The sequence below is a fragment of the Mixophyes fleayi genome, chromosome 8 (assembly GCF_038048845.1).
Source record: "Mixophyes fleayi isolate aMixFle1 chromosome 8, aMixFle1.hap1, whole genome shotgun sequence".
Taxonomy (NCBI): Eukaryota; Metazoa; Chordata; class Amphibia; order Anura; family Limnodynastidae; genus Mixophyes; species Mixophyes fleayi.
In genome coordinates, this window is record NC_134409.1 from 46581041 (window position 1) to 46604585 (window position 23545).

The 23545-nt window shown below is 38.4% G+C and overlaps 1 protein-coding gene across 1 annotated transcript; it reads left to right on the forward strand.

The window, feature by feature from the left end:
• Window positions 1–8356: 8356 nt before the first annotated feature.
• LOC142099247 (kinetochore protein Nuf2-A-like) lies at window positions 8357–19095 on the forward strand. The gene is made up of 14 exons (XM_075182508.1): window positions 8357–8458; window positions 10671–10844; window positions 12302–12376; window positions 13056–13132; window positions 15516–15577; window positions 15662–15759; window positions 15874–15947; window positions 16619–16715; window positions 17073–17135; window positions 17322–17459; window positions 17701–17841; window positions 17941–18116; window positions 18354–18489; window positions 18827–19095. The coding sequence occupies exons 2-14, from the start codon at window positions 10722–10724 to the stop codon at window positions 18953–18955; spliced, it is 1389 nt and encodes a 462-aa protein (XP_075038609.1). The 5' UTR covers window positions 8357–8458; window positions 10671–10721; the 3' UTR covers window positions 18956–19095.
• Window positions 19096–23545: the final 4450 nt, after the last annotated feature.

Sequence of the window (23545 nt, forward strand, 5' to 3'; positions counted from 1 at the left end):
AGAAATAGGTGTCTGCGCCAAAAGCCACCACAACAAATGTAATGAGATAAAAAAAAAGTCGCACTCCCATGTGTAGAATATACAATTGCATCCAACACTCCAAAACACAGACGCACAAAAACTCAATACAAAAACGTATCACAACAGTACAAAAGAACATATATAGAAATGAAAACAAAAGTATAACTAATAAAAGATATACAAATATCCAATAGCATCAAACAATATGTTGTCATCTAGAAGAAAGTTCAGACGTGCACACTTGCCAACAGAGTCCCGTTGCAGAACCTGCAAGTACAGAGCAGATGGAACAAGACACTACCTCCAACCATAGAGTTCAGCTGTGTACAGAAAAAGAGCACTCACCATAGTTGCACGCAGCCGGCCACTCACAGCCACCGACGACCGGCAAAGCGCAGATGATCCGCGCCGATGCACCGAAGCAACCGGACAGAAGGGCCTCACAGACACGACGGCCGACCGAGCAGCCCTCCACCAAAACAAAGTCTGCAGATGCCCGCAACCGCTGCGACGTAAAGCAACGCAAAGATGCACAAGACCACACACATCCAGAATCAGCCAAACAAGCAGGCAAAAACATACTAATAGGTTAATTGACTGCTATCAATTTGACCCTAGTCTTTCGCTGTCTCTCTGTCTGTGTGTGTTTGTATATGTTAGGGAATTTAGACTGTAAGCTCCAATGGGGCAGGGACTGATGTGAATGAGTTCTCTGTACAGCGCTGCGGAATCAGTGGCACTATATAAATAAATAATGATGACTCCAAAAACATGCTGGCAGGTTAATTGGCTGCTATCTAAATTGACCCTAGTCTCTCTCTCTCTCTCAGTCTGTCTGTTTGTGTATGTTAGGGAATTTAGACTGTAAGCTCCAATGGGGCAGGGACTGATGTGAGGGAGTTCTCTGTACAGCGCTGCGGAATCAGTGGCGCTATATAAATAAATGGTGATGATGATGATGATGATGGGTGGGAAATCAATGTGTCTTATTAGCATCCATGTTGACGTTGTTCTTCAATGTTTAACCAAGATTTGAATTTCTGCAAAACATCAAACTTGTTTACTGCATCTTTGTTGATAGGGAAAACCACTAATGAAGTATAACTGTATTCCTAGAGTTGCCTGAATAAATGGAAAAACCACATCCTTTAGTTTTAAGGATGTGAATGATAATTTAATCATGTAGTAAAGTACATCCTGTTACTTTACACAGAAATACATTGTATTAACATAGTATGATAGCTCATTGTTGTTGCATTTCAGAATGTTTGAAACCATCTAATAATTTTGCTGCAAACAATCTGGCTGTATAACATGTCCTACTATGCTGTTTTCGAAATACATTTTTCTGTCTTCAAGGATACCGGACTTCCGATTATCTGATTTTCTAATAAGATGCTGATCTGGACTAGTAGAAAATGCATTTATGACTGTGCTTTCACTATCCTACTGCATGAGCCGTGTCCCATGGAATTCAGCCATCCGGTCTGACACGTGGCGTGACATGGCGTGTGTATGTGTATATATATATATATATATATATATATATATATATATATATATATATATATATATATATATATATACACACACACACATGCATACATATATAAAACTACATGAATCCCGGAGCACTACAACCCTATCATGTAATTTCCATTGAGTTGTGATTATAAGATATTTGTTTCACTTTAAATATGAACAAGAAAATGTGCACCTTGGCCCTTAGGATGTAAGCTTGTATGAGCAGGGTCCATCTTCCCTCCTGTCTCCATACCTGTTCTTCCGCTCCGTCTCTACTGTATTTGCCTGCCTGGAGTTTCTGAAGTACTGGTACTTTGTGTTCATTGTTCTGTACTGTTTTACCCTGTATAGTCTACTGTTTGTACCATGTACGGCACTGCAGAAACCTTGTGGCGCCTTACAAATAAACAATAATAATAATAATAACTATGCTGCACTGCTGGACAGCAAAGTCATACTTGATCAACCTAAAGTACTGTCCGGGAGCCTGCCATATTTCAGGCAGTTCAGACCTCCAGCAAACCTCCAGGGGTTTTTTTCACTCCCAATTCACAGGGGCCTCCTTATGTACATCCTGGGTGAGTTGGCTTAATTACTGCACTTTGCTACAGTGGCAGGGTCAAAGTTGGCAAGTATGAGCAAATTTAAAAAGTGTGGACAGAGTTGGCAGGGAGCATGTCCCAGCTCAACTCTAAATTGCAGTGTCATCATCATCATCATCCGCCATTTGTATGTGTGTGCTACATGCAAAAGCAGACAGTATTTTCCCTTTTCAAGACCCAGAGAGGTCTGGAAAAGGAGATAATGAGCTACTCAATTCCAAACCCTGTAAACAAAATTGTTTCTCCCATATCAATTTCACGTTAAAATATAATACAGCGTGAGATGTCTCTTTAATGTGGTGGAGGCATGTTGGTGTGTTGAATAGATAAAATAAATGTACAGGTAAGGTTAGAGGTTTGAAGTAAATGTGCTTATGTAATATATAACATAATAATGTATAGTATAGTATAGACATCTATAATATTTTTTATTTCATGTCAAATCAACTGCATGGCTATTGAATGCTGGTTTTATATTTTGTGCATTACTCGGCAAGGTTCTGTGGAGTACTCTCCCTGCAGAGTTAATTGTTGTGTTAATTCTGTAGACTCGCCCATCAGCAGCCTGTCTGTTTGCTATGCCACTAGACATGTCAGGCTTGCTTCAAAAAGTCAGGTTCTTATATCATATGATGGTTAAAGTGGAGACCAAGTCAGTGGTACAAACCTGTACATGTTTTATTTCATATATGACACCCCAGTAATAAAATACATCTTTACATCTCCATCTCCACACCACTACGTCTCAATTAACACACCAGCCTTCAGCTTTCTTTATATACATCTTACTTATTCCCACTTCCTGCAAACTCCTTTCTCTAACATTGTAATATTTCTCCTCCTTCAAATTTGAATGTGAGATCTCCTGAAGGCTTTTTGTGTTATACACAGCATAATGTTTATGCTTTGTCATATGCCGACCTTCAACAATAAACTGCATATTTTGGTAACATCTTCTAAATTCATAACAATTATATAAATGGATAACTTTTATTCTATTGTGTACATATATATTATAATGATTAACGGTAATCAACAATAAACCAATTGTGTATGGTGTTTTCTACAATACAATACAAATGCAGCTTTAAAATCACTTTTGGATAAGTCACAGATATCAAACAGGCTGTTAGTGTTTACTTGCCATAGACATGAACAACTATTTATGGGCAGGATTTTTCAACCCTGGCATTGATCCTGCCTATATACCATGCATGCCTTGCATTGATTAGTAGCAATACGTACTTTACAATTGAATTGCAGGTGAACTTCAGAGGGCGAAGTAAAAAAAATATGGTGCCAAGTCAGCTGATCTTCATTTAATTTACTTTTGATACAGATTTTATATATTGTACTGTTAGTGATGTACTGTATTAACCCCTTCTCTGTTGAGGCTTTTTTCACACCTGTGCGGAGCCTGTTTTGGAACTTTTGAGGTGAACACGTTCCAACATCATTAGGAGCCATAGAGCCATTTTTCTGTGCTGTATCCACACAAATTATACCTTGTGTTTTCAGAAGAATTTGCATTTTCAGAAAATACCATTGTTTTGTTTAGAATCCTTGACACAGTAAAGAAAAATGGACAAAAAGTTTTTTTTAATTGAAATTGAAAAAAAGTGCAGAAATAATATGGGTAGCCCAACAAACAATACCAGTGGGAAAAACTGGGAAACCTACTGCATCAAATCCATAGTTAATGAATACACAGTAGTGTCCGGAAAGATGCATAGTAGCAAGAAATAACGCTGTTTCTGGTGAAACTATTTCAGGTTCTCTCAGGTTGCAAGGAGTTAAAGAGTTGTGACCACAAAGTTCAAATATCAATCTTTTATTGCAAACAAGTAAAAATATAGTAATAAGGTATGTAGCTTTCATAGTTCCCTTAGTAATATGTTTAATCAGCAATTTTCCAGGGCCCCATTCTCTCTCTCTTCTTGAGCTGGATAGACAAATGATTGGCACCATTATCGGCGGTCCAGGGTGAGAAAACTTGTGTAGCAGCAAAACCAGCTTTTATAGAGAGGAAACTAAGGGTGCCGGATATCACTAACATATAAGGTATAATTATAATTAAGAACTTCATATTGGTACAGCTATGAGTATTAAACTGTTTCACTTTCCAGTACATGCACAGTTAGCACTGGGACAACGCCAAGCAGAGATATCCCTGCTTTGCCTTGGTTTCGTCAGCATTTCAAAATACACACAACAAAAGTACAAGAACAATAAAATGGGGTTCAGCGGACATTTTGCCTGGCCTGTCACAAACGCATTTTTCATTTATTAACCAACAAAAAAAATTCAGCTGCTGAAAATTAGGAATTGTCCTACCTTTATTTAAATGTGCCATCTTGTGGTCAATCGAAAAACTGCATTTGAAAATCCATTTAGTTCACCTCATAAAGCACTAAGATCTCTGCATATAATTATATCCCAAATATAGTTATATTAATGTAAACAGTAGCAAATATACAACTCAACCACAAAAAACACATATTCTCAAGTGGAGGCTATCAACCATGGACCACTACATATACACTATGTCCTCCACATAGTAATAGTAGAAAAAGTTATACATTTGTAGCATTGGATCGCTGTAAATGATACCTTTAGTCCTACAGATCAAAATCTTGGACGGTGTTACATTGGAGATATGCTGTGTCATTGTGGACGGTGAGGTATGGGTGTGGGCATAGGATGTGCCTTGAAATCTTTGTCATGTTTCTCAAACCATTCCTGAACAATTTCTGCTGTGTGGAAGGGCACATGATCCTGCTGAAAGAGGCCACTGACATCAGGGAATACCGTTGCCGTGAAGGGATGTACTTGGTCTGCAACAATGTTTAGGTAGGTGGTACGTGTCAAAGTAACATTCACATGAATGCCAGGACCCAAGGCCCAGAGCATCAAACTGCCTCAGCCAGCTTGCCATCTTCCCTTAGCACATTCTGGTGCCATCTCTTCCCCAGGCAAACGACACACAGGCACCAGGCCGTCCATATGATTTTAAAAAGAAAACGTGATTCATCAGATGAGGCCACATTCTTCCATTGCTCCACAGTCCATTTCTGGTGCTCATGTGCCCATTGTAGGCACTTTCGGCAGGAGATAGGGGTCAGCATGGGCACTCTGACCGGTCTGCGGCTACACAACTCCATATGCGGCAAGCTGCAATGCACTTTGTGTTCTGACACCTTTTTGTAATAGTCAGCATTAACTTTTTCAGGAATTTGTGCTACAGTAGATTTACAGTGGTATTGGACCAGACCGGCGGCTAGTCTTTGATCCTCACACTCATCAATGAGCCTTGGGCACCCATGACCCTGTCACAGATTGTCCTTCCTTGGAACACTTTTGGTAGGTACTAACCATGGAATAATGGGAACACCCCACAAGACCTGCTGTTTTAGAAATGCTGACCCAATTTGTCTAGCCATCACAATTTGGTCCTTGCCAAAGTCACTCATATCCTTACACTTGCCAATTTTTCCTACTTCCAACATCAAGTTCAAGACCTGACTGTTCATCTGCTGCCTAATATATCCCATCCCTTGACTAGTGCCATTGTAATAAAAATAATCAATGTTATTCACTTCACTTGTCAGTGGTTTTAATGTTGTGGCTAATTGGTGTATGTTTGCATTGATATGTGTTCAGTGGTAATGTGTGTTTGCGCACATAATATGAATTGGTGGGACACTACTGTGTGGCATAATAAGAATTGGGAGCACTACTGTGTTGCATAATAGGAACTGGAGGCACTACTGTGTGGCATAATAGGAACTGTGGGGGCACTTCTAGATACCCTAGGCGGTGCTAAACACGCCCTTCCAGTGGCAAGCTGCAGCGCAAAGAATGCCTCTCTGTGTTTCCCTGGGTGTACACCCTAATAAAATGTGCACAGCTATGTGGTCAGGTGCTGGGGCCACAGTTATCTATAAGCTAGGAATAAATATGAGTAATAAAATGATCGTGTGTGTGTAGTGGTATAAACTGGTAGAGCAAAATTGTCTGGGAAAGGATCTAATACTATTCAATGAGAACTCAAACATCCATTCCAAACATTCCATAAGCCTAGAGACAGCTTAAGAGCAGCTGACACAAAAACACATAGCTCAACAGCATACCCTTCAACCAATACAGACGCATAAGAAAGGAACTGCAAACACAACACTACCTATTTCAGTGGGTTGGAAACAGTAAATATTTAGACAGTCAGACTGCAGTCACCAAAATGACAACAGACAGACTGTCGGCAGATGCCTTCTGTCGACATGTTTAAAATGTTGACATTGTGACTGTTGACAACAATAATGTCGACATTCCAAGGGAAATGCCAGCGGACCCACCGGCATTACAGCTGGGTCCAGGAATTTAATTGCTTCCCTGGCATTCAGAGTGGATAACACAAGAACAAGGCACTTCACTCAGAATTGAATCTCCCTCTTGTGAGTTTCTACTAACACCAATAAACATCATCAACAACATACCCAAGTAACGGGTGGCCCTCTAACTTTCAAAAGGGTCGCACATTACCCTTCGGCTCAGTAATAATTTAAAACAATTAATTTAATCACGAAGACGCCTATCTGTTAAAACATATCAGGAGGCATTTTAAAGAAATGACACTTGCTACTGTATAACAAACAAATCTGACAAAGCAGGAAGCTGCAAGTGATAGCTAGGGGGCTACCTGCTACCCATTACTGTCATATATGCTATGTTTACCATCCCTATCTCCGCAACTAACTGTAACTTAGAACACATCCATATACGGGGATGTACTAAAAGGATGATCACAGAAAGGGATGATCAGGATGATTACCTGCAGTTCACCCCCACAACACTGGGTGTCAGAATTCTGCACACTACAAGAAACATACAGCTTTTAACTATAAATCAGAATAAATTAAAAACTCTGTGAAGTACATTATCCTATATATTTTATATATATATATATATATATATATTTATTTGTGGGGAGTTTGTTGTGTGTGGACCAGGCATATTATAATAAAATAATACAGCTAATCTGTATTTATAACAATCCTTAGTGTGTGATATTATGCTGTAGTGATATATTATTTGTTAATTGTATAAAAAAAAAAGCTTTCATATTTAAGTAGGATGATCACATTTTAAGCATAGATAAGTCCACTGTGGAGTGTTTTCTATGTGTTTCCAGTGGGAAGATCGCTATATCCTTTTTATTTACGTAGGATGATCACGTTTTAAGCATAGATATCAAATTAGTGGCCCAATGCTCTTTTACCCTTGAAAACCACACTTATTCAAAATTATAAGATATGGTAACTTTGCCCACTTTGTCCCCTGATCACATGGCCAAACCCTTGTTGGGTCAGGCTAAATACTATTGCAGTTTGTATAAGGGACCCCCTTTAGTGTTAATCTGATGCGAAATCGGTGATCCGACTTGATTTAATCCTTTAAAAATAAGCTTTTGTGAATAAGAAGCTGGAGCATGAATAAGAAGCTAGCTTTATGCCTCGTCTTTTCTGTGATCATCCGTTTAGTACATCCCTCCATATATCACATTATCACTGCACGTATACCACAAGCTTCATCCATTGCTAACCCTAATATTTTCATCATTTCAGTTTGAACACACATCACATATATCTACACCATGTCCAGGCCAGCTGAAACATTTAAACCACTCATCATCCACTTTCCCTCTACAACCAAATCCATTAAGCCATCCATCGGCCAAAGAAGAAAAAAAAATATTATTATATTAAATTTAAAATATATATATATATATATATATATATATATATATATATATATATACACACACATTTATTTGTATTATATGCAATTAATAAACCTTATACTATTTTATTATTGACTTTTATTTCATGCTATCATTGTTTGTTTTTTTTATCTTAAATACATTCGGGATAGACATCCTACACAGTTCAACACAAGAAACCAATAAACCACTCTCACATCCAAACAGGTTCCCGGTTCTTCGACGCGAACACCATTGCAAACACACCCCGTATCACAGCACACCCCGTATCACAGCACACCCCGTATCACAGCACACACCACCCATCACACCCGCCAACCCTGTCCAGTTCAGCATAAGGTGCGCGCGCAACCTACCTCACTGCACACTTCAATAACATCAGAAAGCAGTCGCCATCTTCATTAAGGGAAAGACGTAACCCGCATGCGTCCACCTCAAGCGCTGCCTTTTGACGTCACACATTTTTAAAAAGTGCCCGGTTAATAAACGCTCGTGCAAGAGACTGCGCCTGACAAGATAGTAGCGGCGATATATCGTGAGTAGCGTCAGGTCTTACCTGATCTAACTACTTAATTACCACAGTACATGTAACCAGACATGATACATTGGATTTTCTTCCCCGATCCACGTATATGAGGGACACGCGATGTTCCATATATACATAACGTGTAACAGAAAGCAACCTCCTGGATGCAGTTTATAACCTGTGACCAGGGATAAAGCACGTCTGTAATATACAGTTATTCTATGAGTTGGTCCTGACATCAGCCCCAAGCAGCTATTAATTTATGTTGTAGGAGAGTGTATAAATAGATGATGATGATGAGTGAAGCAAATATTAACTGGATAGAAATGACAGTTATGATTGGTGAATAAGATAAATTATTTATTAATGAACATTTTTTAATCTTTAGAAGACAATATGGTTATGTTCTGTGTCAGTTTTGCAGGTAATACATTTTTAATTTCCTATTCTACTGAATACAATTTTGTATATTTTTTTGTGATATTTAGGGGTATAAATTGGTATCTTATTGCGTTAGCTTTTATGTGCATTAGTCAAAGGAAAACTTATAAAGTCATGAAAATGTAAACTTTTCTGTAATATGTCTGATTTACTTTTATATATTTTAGGCAATCCTAGAAAATTGCCATGGAATGTAATCAAATAACCTATTGAATTCTCTTCAGTCAGTCTTTTGGTCTCAACGCTCCACTGCGACTGTGTTGACTAATGTTGTCAATGATTTCATCACAACTAAAACCATTCTCTTCTAATTCTCCTGGATCTCTCTGTTGCATTTGACACTGTTGACTACTCTCTTCTCATACAAATGCTAAAATCCCTAGGTCTTCAAGACACCGTCCTATCCTGGTTCTCATCCTACCTTTCTAGTTGATCTTTCATTATTATTTTCTCTGGATCCACCTTTGCTCCGCTTCCTTTATCAGTTCGAGTACCGAAAGGCTCAGTACTAGGTCCTCTGCTGCTCTTTATCTGTACATCTTCTCTAGGAAAACTAATAAGTTCCTTTGGATTTCAGAATCAACTCTGTGTGGATGATACCCAAATTTATCTATCTTCTCGTGATCTGTCGCCACCTCTGTTGTCCCGTGTTACTGACTGTCTGCCATTTTATCTTGGATGGCTTCTCGCCAACTCAATCTTTCAAAAACAGAGTTAATAATAATCCTTGACTCGAAAGTAATATTTGTTCCCCACATCGACTCTATATGTAAATCACATTTTGTGTATTTAAAAACATTTCCAGAATACGCAAATATCTTACACATGACACTCCAAAAACTCTAGTTCATGCAGTCCTTATCCCTCGAATTGGCTATAGCAAGTCCACCCTTACTAGTCTAACCTGAAAACAGACTCTTACCCCTACAATCTATTTTTCACGCAGAGACTAGATTGATTTTCCTTTCAAATCATTCTTCATCTGCTGAATCACTCTGTTGCCTTTTTACCAAATCCAATATAAGATACTTCTATTAACCTACAAAACTGCACCAACATACATCTCCTCACTTGTCTCAAAATACCTCCCAAATCGATAACATCGTTCTGAACAAGATCTGCGTCTCTCTTCAACTCTCATGCCATCCTCCCATTCCCGTGTACAGGACTTTTTTCGAGCTGCACCCACTATGTGGATTTCCATCCCTCGCACAATAAGACTTTCCTCTGGTCTACAAACCTTCAAGCGTTCTCTGAAAACTCACCTCTTTAGGCAAGCTTATAATATTCCTCAACCACCCGCTTAACCTCAGTAAGTTACCTTATTGCCACCATTTACACAATTCACCCAAGACAACAACCCTCTGACCCCCCTGACCAACATTGCTGTGTGACTGGATCATATAGCATACAAATCACTTTATACCTTTGCAATCTGGATGGACCAAAATACAATATGTAGACTTAACCTCATGCATTCAACTCCCATTGTCCCATAGATTGTAAGCTTGCGAGCTAGGCCTTCAGACCTCTCTGTCTCTATTACCCAGTATTGTCTAATACTATGTATGTCCCCAATTGTAAAGAGCTACAGAATTAGGTAGCACTATATAAATAAATGTTGATCATGATGATGCCTAGGTTGTTTCTTCACTTTTGCCAATAATAATTGTAAGTAGGTAAATAACACATCTTGTTTAGGTCCCTGGTTTTTGATGTTTATAACTTTTTTTTTTTTTTTTTTTTGCATGAACTGATTTTTAAAATTGTCTTTTTCTAGGACCCAGCGTGATTCTTCCTTTTTCTGTCCACATCACTTACTGTCACAGATATGGATAAGCTGACATTTCCGATGTTTCCAGCAATAGAGCTGGTTAATTTTTTACGGCAGAATATTTTAACTGGTACCGAAGGTAAAAGCTTTACGAAAAATGATATCTATCCTAACCCGAAGGTAAGATGTGTTGCAGTCATTCTAATCTGGTTGGAATAGCCATCACCGATTTGTGTTGTAGGTTAAAATTCTAATCTTTAATTATACATTGTCATATTACTATAACAAGAATATAGTACACTACAGCATGTCACAATACTATAGTAATCTATCAATGAGGTAGCTTCTGACCAGTTCTTCTAGTATAATTTACATAGGTTTAGGATGAGTTTACTGTTTTATGTTTCTTGTTTTTTTTCACCCACATAATGTAAAAGGATTATAATTAAAGAGGAATTGGCATTTTACAATATGGTTAGAACCCAGATTTTGGAGGGAAAAAAGGCAAAACCATTTAATGTTAGGGCATTGTCGCAGGGAGCACCACATTTTGGACATTCGGTAGCTTGATCAGGTCTAAATTTGGCCAGTCTCCATGGAGTGAGGTATGCTCTGTGGAGAATGTAAATCTGAATAGTAGTTGGTAGTTGCCTTTCAAAAACTACTGAGAAGTGTACTCTAGTCTTCATCTCGCAGGGGGCAACGGTCCTCTTCCCATTTCTCTCAAGTGTGTTAATTATAGTTATCATATTCACCTATTAAGTAGGAGTATGTGAAGGAGATGAGCCTCGAATATCCCAAGGGCTGCAATAACGTTTTCATAGGACTCCCTGTTCAAATTTGGTCAATATGACATGTTGACGTTTTAAATAGCAATAAATTACATCTTTGGGAAACCCAAATTTCTCTCTAAGATACACACTGAAGAACTTTCCAACCGATGTGTTATCTATAACTATTGTACCTGCGACTGAAGGTCCGATCAGTCTGGCGATTCATGCATACACACTGACACAGATCTGTGTTCTTCATCTGGTCCTCCAGTCTTCAGAGAATGACGGCACAATATTCATTCATTCTTGTCACACTAATTAAAACAGCCTTGTTATAGCTATCCACATGTCCTAACAAATTTCGTTTGCTTCTGTGACCTTAAAACAAAACATTCTGTCTCAGAACGAACAATTGAATTATTCCTTCTACAGTACTCTCTACATTTATTCCCCGGGACATTCATTGTTTGCATCGGCTGAAAAGAGTACGACTCTGTAATCTATGGAGATCGTGAAATATTAAACAGTACGACCAACCAAATGAGCCCACAATCGACACATTGGAACGTCTTTCGACCATCGTGTCACTATACACACTAACCCGACTTTGGTTGATTTGCCCGATTATTGGACGATAATGCTCCAGTTTGTACCTAGCCTTAGTTATTCAAGGACTTGAGATGCTCATCAACATACAATTGCCCAGTGGTAAAGGTACCATATTTAGAATCTAAAATATAATATAACATTTATTTATATAGCTATATTCATTTTTGTGTTTACAATTTTTTTGCTTTGTAAATTAGTCCTTTTTTGATCTCGTAAACCTAATACCTAGATTTAACTCAATGAATTAATTTGCAGGTAGAATGGGTACAGAAGCTCTTCATGAGAGTGCTGCAGCAAGTATTCAGTCATGGAGTGGAACAGTTTTATATGGTACGGACGTGTTTTCCATGAGTCTACATTGCTGTATTCTATGCCTATGTTATGTACCAATAGTAGGCGGTAATTGTAAGGATTCATATTTTTTGTGGATGTATGAATGAAAGATATGTTGGCAACGAAAGTGCATTCTGCTATTATAAACTGCCATAAACCAATGGATCCAAAATGTTCACAAATGGACCATTATTCTGTGCCATACATGCACACCCCAGGTCAGTCTGTACTTGACTGTCAGGTAAAATGAAAACATTCGCAATGTGTTGCAGAGCTGTAGCATCACATAGTGCATCTATTGCTATGGTAAGGAACTGCTACATTGGTAAAGTTGCTTTCAGGAACAAATTCTGATTAAATTCATTATCTGAAAATTAAACGTAGACTCGCCAGACTATTTGGCTCTACTGTATAGAGCAACTGGCATTACTAGTAAATTCAGAGCGAAGGGGCCAGGTAAGATATATGTAAGTAGTTGCTACCTATACGGCAAATATGATGGTACTGCTGTTATAGTAATATATCATCTTAATATTTTTGTTGTAATGTGGTCGATTAACCTTTTTCTACAGCAAGTGTCTAGCATCAAATTTTGGTTGGAGACTGTTAATTTAGAGCTTTTGAGTTGCTAATATTATAGGCTGACATTTGACAAAAGTAAACTTATATGTTGCAGGTACCGATGGATTTAGAAATTCCGTACCCACATCTTGTTGAAGGTTTTGCTCCAGTGGCTTATATTCTGAAACTCATGTATGTATTCCATTTCTTGTGCGAAGACAGCTGTTTTTTTTGTTTGTTTTTTTAAAGTTTAATTGTTGCTACTTTTTTCTATTTGTCAACACAAGAACCCTAGTGAATTGTTCTCAATGTGATTTAGAAATGTGTCTTAAATGCACTTTAGTTTTGTCTTGCATCTTTTGTGAGACACTGATGCTGGGGTATGGATTTTCCTTCCAGGAATTTGACTTTTAGAATATCTCTACCAAGTCTGTATTCCGCCCTGGAGTTTTTTCGATGTGCCCACAGGGGCTGGGTGCTTTTTTTTCAAAGCGGTTTGTAGCAGCTTTACTTTTAATAATAATGCTGCAGGATGACCTTATCTGACATCATGCATGAAGTTTTTTGCATGAAGGTCTTGGAAAAGATGGTCTTGATCTTCAAGATGGTGCAATTTACACTGTTCCATACGAGGGAGTTCCAGATTGAATTGTTATCAAAATGTGACAAATTACACCTTTTCTTGACCTGCCAGTTCACTGGACTGTCTTACAAAGATGTGTCAGAAGCTCCTCTGGTGGCTGAAGATGGACAACCTAAACAAAGGTTGCACCTTCACCAGTTTGGATTAGACAATTGTAACAGCAGACTCAAGCTTTTTGGACTAGGGAGCTTTGTGTGTCACAGTGCAGTGTTTTCAGGGCCTTTGAACTGAAGTCAAATTACCTGAGATACCTGCTACAAAGGAGACCTGTGTAAAACGTGCTCTAGTCAAAGAACATCTGTTGCGGGAAGTGGTCTTAAACTTCAGCTAAACATTGCCGTGGCAGTGGCATGCATCTATCATTAGGGAGGCACAAAGTGCACTCTTGCTATGAGGGAATAAACATTATAATGCGTCGGGCAGAACAATATTTTAACAACAATCTCAACTGTGTTCATACTACAAGTGTAGAACTGGCAAAAAGATTTTCTTAACAGGCGTGCTCTACTCTACGGAGAATGGGCTATACATCTGGAAGTGTTTCAACAAATTGTAAAAATAAAAAGGGGTCAGCTAGATTTGGACATGATGAAAATGGCCTCAGTTGTGCCACAAGGGGCAGTGATTTTGCGCAGGAACATGGGCTCCGCAGATAGTTTTAGTGGGCACAATGTCTGTTTCATGGAAGTTTCATCTGATTTTCTGTTCCCTCTGTTCGCAGAAGATTGTGGTTCATGGACATTCTCAGGATGTGAGCAGGGCCATTGTGGCGTCTTCCTCTAAGGTGGAATCTGATTTGGAAGACTAATATTTCCTGGTGCAAAAAGTAGTTTTCATATGAAAAAAAGAGATGTGGTCGCACACAGATTTAGGACTAGTCATCTATTATTCAGGATTTAATATAAACTCACAAAATAGATGGGGTGCACTCTAACATGTACATAACTATGGTCAGAGAAGAGTAGATAGAGGCACTCCAGTCCCTTATCAGTTAGACATAGATATAAAACTTATTTTTTATTAGATTATATTAAAACATCAAACACAGAAACAAAATAATAGTTAAAAGTGTGTGTTGTATATGTAGTGTATTAAAATTCAAAAAGCATCCAACAGTGGCGTAAATTATGCATCACAGAGGCAAAGAACCAAAGACATTTCTGTATAGGAACGTACCATAGCAAGCACAAGGTTCCACAGATTAGTTTTATCACCAAAGTACATCCAATATCATTACTGGATCTATAGCCTACTGATAAATTGTTATATTAATAGTCCCTATACAGTCAAATATATCTAACAGATGTATCCTTTCAGTTAGCCAGTTTGGTCTTTTAGTTTTCTTTCAGAAGAGAGTGGCACTCCATCTGGAAGTGCAGTGTGTTTTTGCAGGGAATGATACATGGGCAGCCTCCATACAATCCACCTACAACTTGTGATTTGAACTTGGTATTGTCTGCGCTGCAACAGCCCCACTTTAAAACTCGGTGGAGCGGAGTGTTTTTTATAGGAACAACTGTTTTTTTTTTCTCCTGGCTATCTCCAGTGCTGAGGTTCTGAACCATGGGCTCTCTTGCAGATCTCCACACCTCACTTTTCTTGAGGATGGGGCTGCTCTTAGGATAGAAAGGGGAGGAGATACAGATTTTCTTAGTGTCAAGCTCCTGAAAGGACCCTCAATACCCCAGTGTCCGTGCCCCCTAGCAGACCCCGAAAAATGCACTGAATGCAAGTATAAAAATCCTGTGTTTCTTCTGAATGTAAAGTGAATGTATTTTTAACAGAGCAGATGTTCTTAAAATGTTTGCTATGAGCTATCAGAATAAACTTATAGACTACTATTAACAACTTAATACTCAAGACCATGTAATATAATGGTTTCATAATGTATACATCTATTAAAGCTCTTCTCTGTTCTTGATATATATGAAGGCCACGATTCCTGCAGATGTGTCAAGTGTATGATTTTCACCCATCTGATGTTCTGAATCCAAGTAAGTTTGATTTATGATAATAGATGAGTTGACAGCAGTCTGACAAGCTGGACATTAACCTGACAGAATGTGTCTTGTGTTTAGAAGGGAAGCGCACTCTCTATCTGCTGAGTGGGATTGTTAACTATTTTCACTTCAGGGAAACACGAAAGGAGATGTACACAGCATTCTGCATGAGCTATGTAAGCAAAAAATATATAATTTTTTTTTTATTAATATTATTCATTTAAATGACACCTATTACTTTAATTTGTTATCTTTCATTTGGAAATTATACTATTGCTGTTTTCTTCTAGAAATCTGCTTTGGAGAATATGAACCAGCAGCAGAGGACGATTCAAGAGTTAGAAGCCAAGATAGAGAAACTCACGTAAGTTTGCAACTTCCTTATAGGCTTTCACAAACGGGTGCAGTACAGCCTTGCATTTTAGATCACCTGCAATGCAATCACTGGGATAAAATATGTATGTTTTAGAGCAGTGTTCTGTATCACTTCTGACTATAGAGAGATGAACCTCAATTTGGCTGATGAACGATCTTTAGAATATTTTTTTTAAAAAAAACAAAAGCCCTTCCAATCATACTACAACTTGGCTTTTCATTATTCCACAAGCAACTGCACACTAAAAATTAATGGAAAACACTGGTTTCGAAGTTTAGGGACCATACGTTTAAAAAGCTTTTATTTTATCTGGCTAGTAAATAAGAAGAAATGTACATCAATTCATATGACATTTTGGATGTCTGCAAATATCTACAAGCAGCCATTGTTCTTTGGGTGTTCCATCTGGTCACATAGAAGACTTCATTTCGAACGATGTACATTTATTTTACTTTCTATTTATATTGGCCAGACAAGATGAGGCTTTTTAAATTAACTATTACTTGCTAGTGCTGATCTTGTTTCATTTTACTGCAGCCCTTTTAGTTTCTAGGTTTACTTGACCACTGTGCAGTCTTCACATATTAATAAGAAACAATATAATGTATGCGCTCTTCTTTTGTAAAAATATTTTACCGTTCTTTTTATTTTTGTGTTAGAACTGTACCGCCTGAACAACAAGCAGAATTCAAAGCACTTTCTAGTGATATCCATGACTTGCAGCAGACAATAAGCCAGGAATATCGTGCAAAAGATGTAAGTGACCCCCCTTTTTTTTAATTGTATTTCTGTTTTTCATGCATTCAGTTTCAGTATGACTTTATTTTTTTTATAATTTTTTTTTATTCTGGCGACCCATCTAAGTGTTTGACCAAATGATTGCTATTTTATAATAAAACGCAGCTCGTTTAAACTGCTATTAACAGGATCTGAAAATAATTCTTACCAGTGTTCTTTTTGTCACGGAGGCAGGCCAAGAACTGATGCCTCCAAATATAAAAAGCAGTCATCTAACAGAGCTCTGTTACTCATATCTTTCTTTTTTTTTTTTTTTTTTCTTTTATACACTGATTTGCAAACTATTATGTTGTATACCATTGTTTTCTTTTGTAGGTGGTTTTTCAGGAAAAGATTGCACAAAAAAAAACTGATTTTGCAGAAAAAAACAAGAAACTGGTGAGTAAACTTCTCAATGGGTAAATTAGATCATCTTGGGTGAGAATACTTAGTTTTGTCATTACTGTAGCTGCAATTCATTCTCTCTAGTTCTTTTAAGACTAATGTGCATTTTTAATGCATTTTGTGTAACTGCAGATGATTGTTTGCTAATTGATTTGATTAAAATATCTCTATTTGCCACAGAACCAGTATAAGCTTACAATAGCCACCATGAAGGAAGAGCAAGAGCGCCTAAAATCCCAGATTGTGGAATCTCCAGAACAGCGCAAGAGTAAGACAGAGAGGATGAAGGAAAATGTGCAGAGACTGAAGCAAGCAAGGGTAAAAACTTGAAGAAATGTTATTTCTATAATAGCTACACATTGCATTAAGTTGACTTGGAGTACCTTCTCCTTTGTTTGATTCATTGCATGTTTCAGTTATAATACTTCTTCAACATGTTTTTACCTCCCTCGATTTGGAATACTATCCTGCTCTCCCTCTTCTTTTTTTCAAACTATGGACCCCCCCTCATTAAATGTTTGTGCTTTAGAAATAAAAATATTTGACTTTGCATTCACAGCAAGAAACAAGTGAGAATTATGACCATTACAGAGAGAGAGTGGCTGTGGCTTGTTTGTGGCAGTCAGATATAGTGGCTTACAATAAAAAACTCCACAGCATTGAAGCCAACCTGGAGACGTACAGGAAGATCCGCGAAGAGGTACACACCAAACTTTTCTATCTACTCCTGATTATGTTTTGTGAGGAAAGGAATCCGTGCCTTACGGTAGTCACTGGCATTGTGATTGTTTTATTGCAGACTAGACAAAAAGAAGAGCAAATTGTAAATAAAAACTTGGAACTGAAGTCTGTATCTAATGAAGATGCGCAATTAAAAAGAACCATTATGATTAAGAAAGAGAAACTTTCAAAAATGGATATTAAAAACCAGAAGAAACAAGAAGATTTTGAAGAGCGCAAAAAAGAAATCTTAGAGTAAGTTTTGATTCCTCTTACATGGCTAGATAACAATGACTGTCTAAGTGGTTGTGCAGTTTTATGGAACAGTCTTATCACATGTAGAGTTTTGAATTAATTTTAAAATACCATACAGGGTACCAAAAACAAAAGTAGCTCAATAAAGTTGTAAACAATGAAAGAGCAATTCTGGTTACAGCAGTGCATGTGCTATGTATTAATATAAAAGTCTCAGTCCTATCTCCATTTATACAGGGTCTGCAGTCACATCCAAGAAAAGAGACAGGCTGTGCATGAACGGGTGTCTCATGTTCTTCAAGAAATCCAGCAAATAAGCAATAAGAAAGATCAGCTACTTGAAACAGCAGAGGAAGAGAAGAAGAAATATCAAGTAGGTTCTCTGTTGTGGATAGGCTGGGTCTTCTCTTCTGAGTACATCTTTCCCAGTAATTATTTTTGCACTCTATATGACACCACTGTATGCTCCTTATGCAGAATGTGAAATTACATTATGATTCTGCTATAGCCAATTAAACTATACCGGACCACACCTACCTTGCAGATGCTGTTACATATATGAAGACAATGTATCTGCTTGTAAAGGAGGACACATACAGTAGTTATTTCTACTACATATACTTTTAATGAAAAAGATAGAAATCCCCCCACCTACCGTCACACTGCAGTATCCCCTGCCTACTTAACATCTCTTCCTATTATCTTTTTAGGATGTTATGACTGGTTTCAAAACTGGATTAGAAAAATACCATGACAGTTTGCAAAAAGCATCCGATCGCAGTGCTGAGCGGAGGCGCGAAAAGATATCTGAGCTGAAGCGGATGTTGAGTCGGCGGTAAAGCCGGCAATATTTCAGAATGTTTCACTTTTTTTTTTTTTTTTTCTCTCAATTATAACTTATTCAAGTTTTCCAAAATGTTTAACGCTGTTTGTATATGTACACAATGTAAATAAATAAGTGTTCACTGAAATAGCTGTATTCAGTTATTTGAGTTTGAGTCATTTGCAGGATAGTACTCTATTAATGTAACTTATGCCAAGCATAAAGTTGTGTTTTGTTATCATGCGAAGTAGAATTAGGTCTGCATGGGCAATTTCCGACTGCTCAACCTCTCTGCCACTAGCAGTAACATTAAAATTGAATGGGAGGGTCTTGAGCTATAAAACATAATTTGAACCATGTGGTGTTTTGCAGATATCCTTGAATCTTACTTTGCGTGTTCTCGGGTTAGATTCTTGATGTAGCCTTCCCACATTTTCAAAAATGTACCTCCATTTTTTTTTAAATCTAAAATGTGAGGGATGTAGCCTTTTGGATGGATTCATTCCTTTATAGGTATGTTGGGACACACCAGAGACTGATTATCGCCGGTGAGGAATGATACATTGAGCTAAAAGTGGGGCATGGTTCAATATGAGTGTCACCTTTATTTTATGTACTTGGGGAGCCCAGTGTATCTGGACATTTGAATGTAGCCTATTCTCGATAGACCTTTGTATTTCTGTTACATCCTATGGGAGACACGGACAATGGGATATAGAGGGTCCAGGCAGAGTTTGTCATTTGAAAGTTTCTTAAGAAGTCTGAAACTCACACACCCAGTGACATACAAACAGGCTCATGGCAACCAGATGCCCCAGGGGGGTACACACAATTGCAATCAGTCTCCCAATAACTGGGACCTGCTTGAAACTGCAGTACCCCCAGTGGTAGGTTGTCAGGTGAACCCATGACTCTACTTCAGCCTGATGCTTTGCTAAGTATATAGGAGGTGTGTGTGTGTGGCCCAAAGAAAAGCAAAACAAAACCCAGGTGGTTCAGTGGTCTAATAGCCAATGACTTAAAGGGTAGTTCATGGCTGTAGCGCAGGTTCAAATCCCATTATAGGCTTAAGTGCCTTGCTGCAGTGGCATGGCTCCTGTTTGTACTGATTGGTTAACCTCAAAAGGGAAGGAGCTTAAGCTTCACATCAAGGTGGGCGTGACTTATTTATTAAACACAGTTTTTCTCTTGGATGATCTAACCAATGCATGATTCTTTGTCTCTGGAGCAGGGGTCAAAAAGAGGTCCAGCCCATCTACTGATTCAGTGGGTTCTCTGATAGAGCTAGATTCTGTGTATATGGGGAAAAAAAAGTTCTTTATGTTTTAACAATTTAGTTGTTATACCCAATATTTGATTTCGTAACATCTTCAAATGTTTAGTATGAGGTGCTACCACTAAATTGTTTAATAGCAAGAAGGAGTAAAATACTTTATTTACTGTGGTTAGATTCTGTGTAGGATAGTGATTGAGAGATCAAGGAAGATTCCAGGATGTTTAACCTAGACTCTGCTAATGTTTTCCTCGGGCATATCACAAATCTAGGGGTGTGGATGATGCACCTGTCCCCATTACACTGCAGAATGCTCTCTTTTTAGACCATCAGGTGAAAGCTGGGGCTTTCATACCCTTTATAAGAGTGGCAAGTGTTGGATAAATACCAACCTAATATAAAGAAAATAAACCATATATATCCCTTTCAGGATGATATATCCAAATGGAGTCTTGCACCTAATATTTATTTCGCTAAAGCAAGTCGGTTGCTAAAGACCACGATTCCATTAGATGGTGGTGTCACCTGAAGGACCCTGTGGACAGAAAGATGGAGAGCTGTTTCAAAGTTACATATTTCCTCAAGTCTGGCGTAGCAGTAGCTTCAGTCTCGAGAGCTCTTAGGTTATAGTTTAGTGTTTTGCATACTGACATTGAGGAAATATCAGTAGACAATATTTGTTGAAATGTATATGAATTTATGCAAAAAACCATTGATTTTATTTGTGAGACCATTCTTTTCGACTTCAGCAGTAGTAGCAAAAAGGGCTATTTGGCTATGCCCCTGGGCGAAAGACCTGCAGGCAGAAAATTGTCTGGCCACACTCCTGTTGGAAGCTACTTTTCTCTGGGGAGAAACCGGATGTTGCGATACAGATGTCTGCAGTGAGTAGATCTAACAGTCTACCTCAAGATAAAGAGGAAGACATTTTTTCTTCTAGACAACAGTTTAAGGAAGCTTGTATTTAGACCGAGGTAAACATTATTCCAGGCAGTTTTATAATAATTCTAGCCAGTCCTTGCTGCGGGCCTTTTGCAAAAACTGCAGGCAAGAGCTTCAAAGAGCGCAATGACTTTCTTCAAGGTCAACCTCTGTTTATCCCAGTAGGGGGCAGAATTGCATACTTTGCAGAGGTCTGGAAATTTACCACTCCGAATCAGTGGGTACAAGATGTTGGAAAGGGCTACAGTATATAGTTTCTCATTTTGGAATGTCTCAAATCGGTCTTCCCTCCAGGAAAAACAAGCTTTAGAACACAACCTTCAAGATCTGTTGAAAACAAAAGTTATTGTTCCTGTCCCTGCAAATAGAAGGAACAGTTTTTTATTCAAAACTTTTCTTAGTTTGGAAGTCTTCATGAGGTTTCTGAACTGTTCTAGACTTGCAAATTTCGGTCAACTCCATTCTCAATGCGGTAGGGGAAGGAGATTTGTTAACCTTGGTAGATCTACAAGACTTGAATCTTCACATCCCAATTGCAATCCAGCACCATCAATTACTGATATTCTTATCAGGATCATCATTTCCAGTTCACCAGCTTTCCTTTTGGCCTTTCCTCGTCACCTAGAACCTTCACCAAAGTTTTAGTGGTTGCTATGGTGTGACAGGATGGACCGCCTATTCCACCCTGTCTGTTGTTGCTGGGAACTGGCTGGGCTTACTTTGCCACCGTTCCTTTTCTTTATTCCAGTTTTGCCGTAGTAGGAGGGGCTTACAGTGCTGCCAACACTGGACTCCTTAACGGCATCCAGAACTGCATTCCCTTTGGGTCACTGTTGCTGCTGGTGTACCCGGTTGCTGGTACTCCTGATCACTTTCTTTAGATCAGCATTGCTGTGAATGGATTCCCCCCTGGCCTATCGCACTGGGCAGCAGGCAGAGCAGTGGTACTAAGAGCGGGGTCCAAACTTCAGAACAGTCGGAAACAGAGTGGAATTGGGTCTAATCTGTAGGTTACAGGAAATTACAGAAGGGAAAAAAATGTTTAGCAGGTCTTGAAGCAAGTATGTTTGTTTAGCTCAAGTGTCCTGACAAGGACAGTTCACACTGGTCGAAGATACCAGTGGTCAGAAAGTCAGATGGAGCAATGATACATTTCAGTACAAACCAGTGCTGTTTTCTACAATTTTGGTGACAGCCTAGTATCGGGATGTAATAAGTTTCCCCAAACATGAATTTAAATGCAATTTACACTTGACAAAATTTACACTTATCTGTGATATCCTACATCACATGATGTTTACAATGTTCAGACAGGTTCTAACACACTGGACAAAAGGTCACTCGGGAACACCAGTAACAACCTCCTTTGGTGCATTTATTCTATGTTGGTTACTCACATGAATAGACTTAATTAGCCTTAATGAGGATTTCCTCTCAAAGCTACACAACTGACTCCACAAACAAGTGCTTATTGCATCAGACATATACCTCAGAAATTAGTGTATTTCCTATACAAAGTGCCACACGGTACAACAAAATTAGTACATCTACAATTATATAATTACGCGCCCTGCGCTATTTCCTTTAAATAAATTTAAACCATAAGTTATTTATACGTGATCCAGCCACATATGGCTGTTCTAAGAAAGCGTGACATAACCATGTGGCAATATCTGGACGACACCTTGGTCATAGCATTGAGGGATGAGTTGAGCTTTCTTTATCCCTAGGTTTTCCTATTGGTTGTGTATGCTGCTTCTTATAGTTATTCTCAGATTTTAAACGTCGATTGGAGCTCAAAACCTCTGGTATGTTTGTTTACGTGGGACTTTCATATAACTAATTCCTAATACTGCTTACAGTTCAAACATCTGAAGAAACTTTTCAACAACAGAACTGTACTTGCTTACATAAACAAACAAGGGGGCACCAGAAGCAGGTCAATATTGTCAGAAGTAACAGCTCAGATATTATATGCATAAAAATATCTGAAATCATGTAGCGGGCAAAGACAGTGCCATAGCAGATTATCTCAGCAGATTTCAAATCCTCCTAGAGGAAAGGGCCTTACATGAGTCTCTTTGCCTACTAGGCCAGAAATTTGGGATCCCCGAGATCGGTTTGATGACAGCCCAGAATGCCAAGAAGCCTCCGTTCTATTTCCATCACAGAGACAACAGGGCACTAGCAGTAGACGTCCTATCAGTACTGTGAAATTTCAAACTGGGTTATGTGTTCCTTCCTTTCCCCATCATTGTTAACATTCTATTGTAAGTCAAGAAAGAGATGGTAGAAGTACGTGCAATTCTCTTATTTTGGCCTCGCCATCACTGGTTTGCAGTAGCTTGGAGAATGCTTCTGCCAGGCAGGCTAGATCATCTGCATCAAGGT

Bases quoted from the DNA above. Each gene is read 5' to 3' on its own strand.
- LOC142099247 (XM_075182508.1), top strand. From the start codon at position 10,722: ATGGATAAGCTGACATTTCCGATGTTTCCAGCAATAGAGCTGGTTAAT. The intron at 12,377-13,055 runs GTACGGACGTGT...TATATGTTGCAG, and splicing joins GAGTGGAACAGTTTTATATG to GTACCGATGGATTTAGAAAT. The intron at 17,460-17,700 runs GTAAAAACTTGA...TTGCATTCACAG, and splicing joins AGAGACTGAAGCAAGCAAGG to CAAGAAACAAGTGAGAATTA.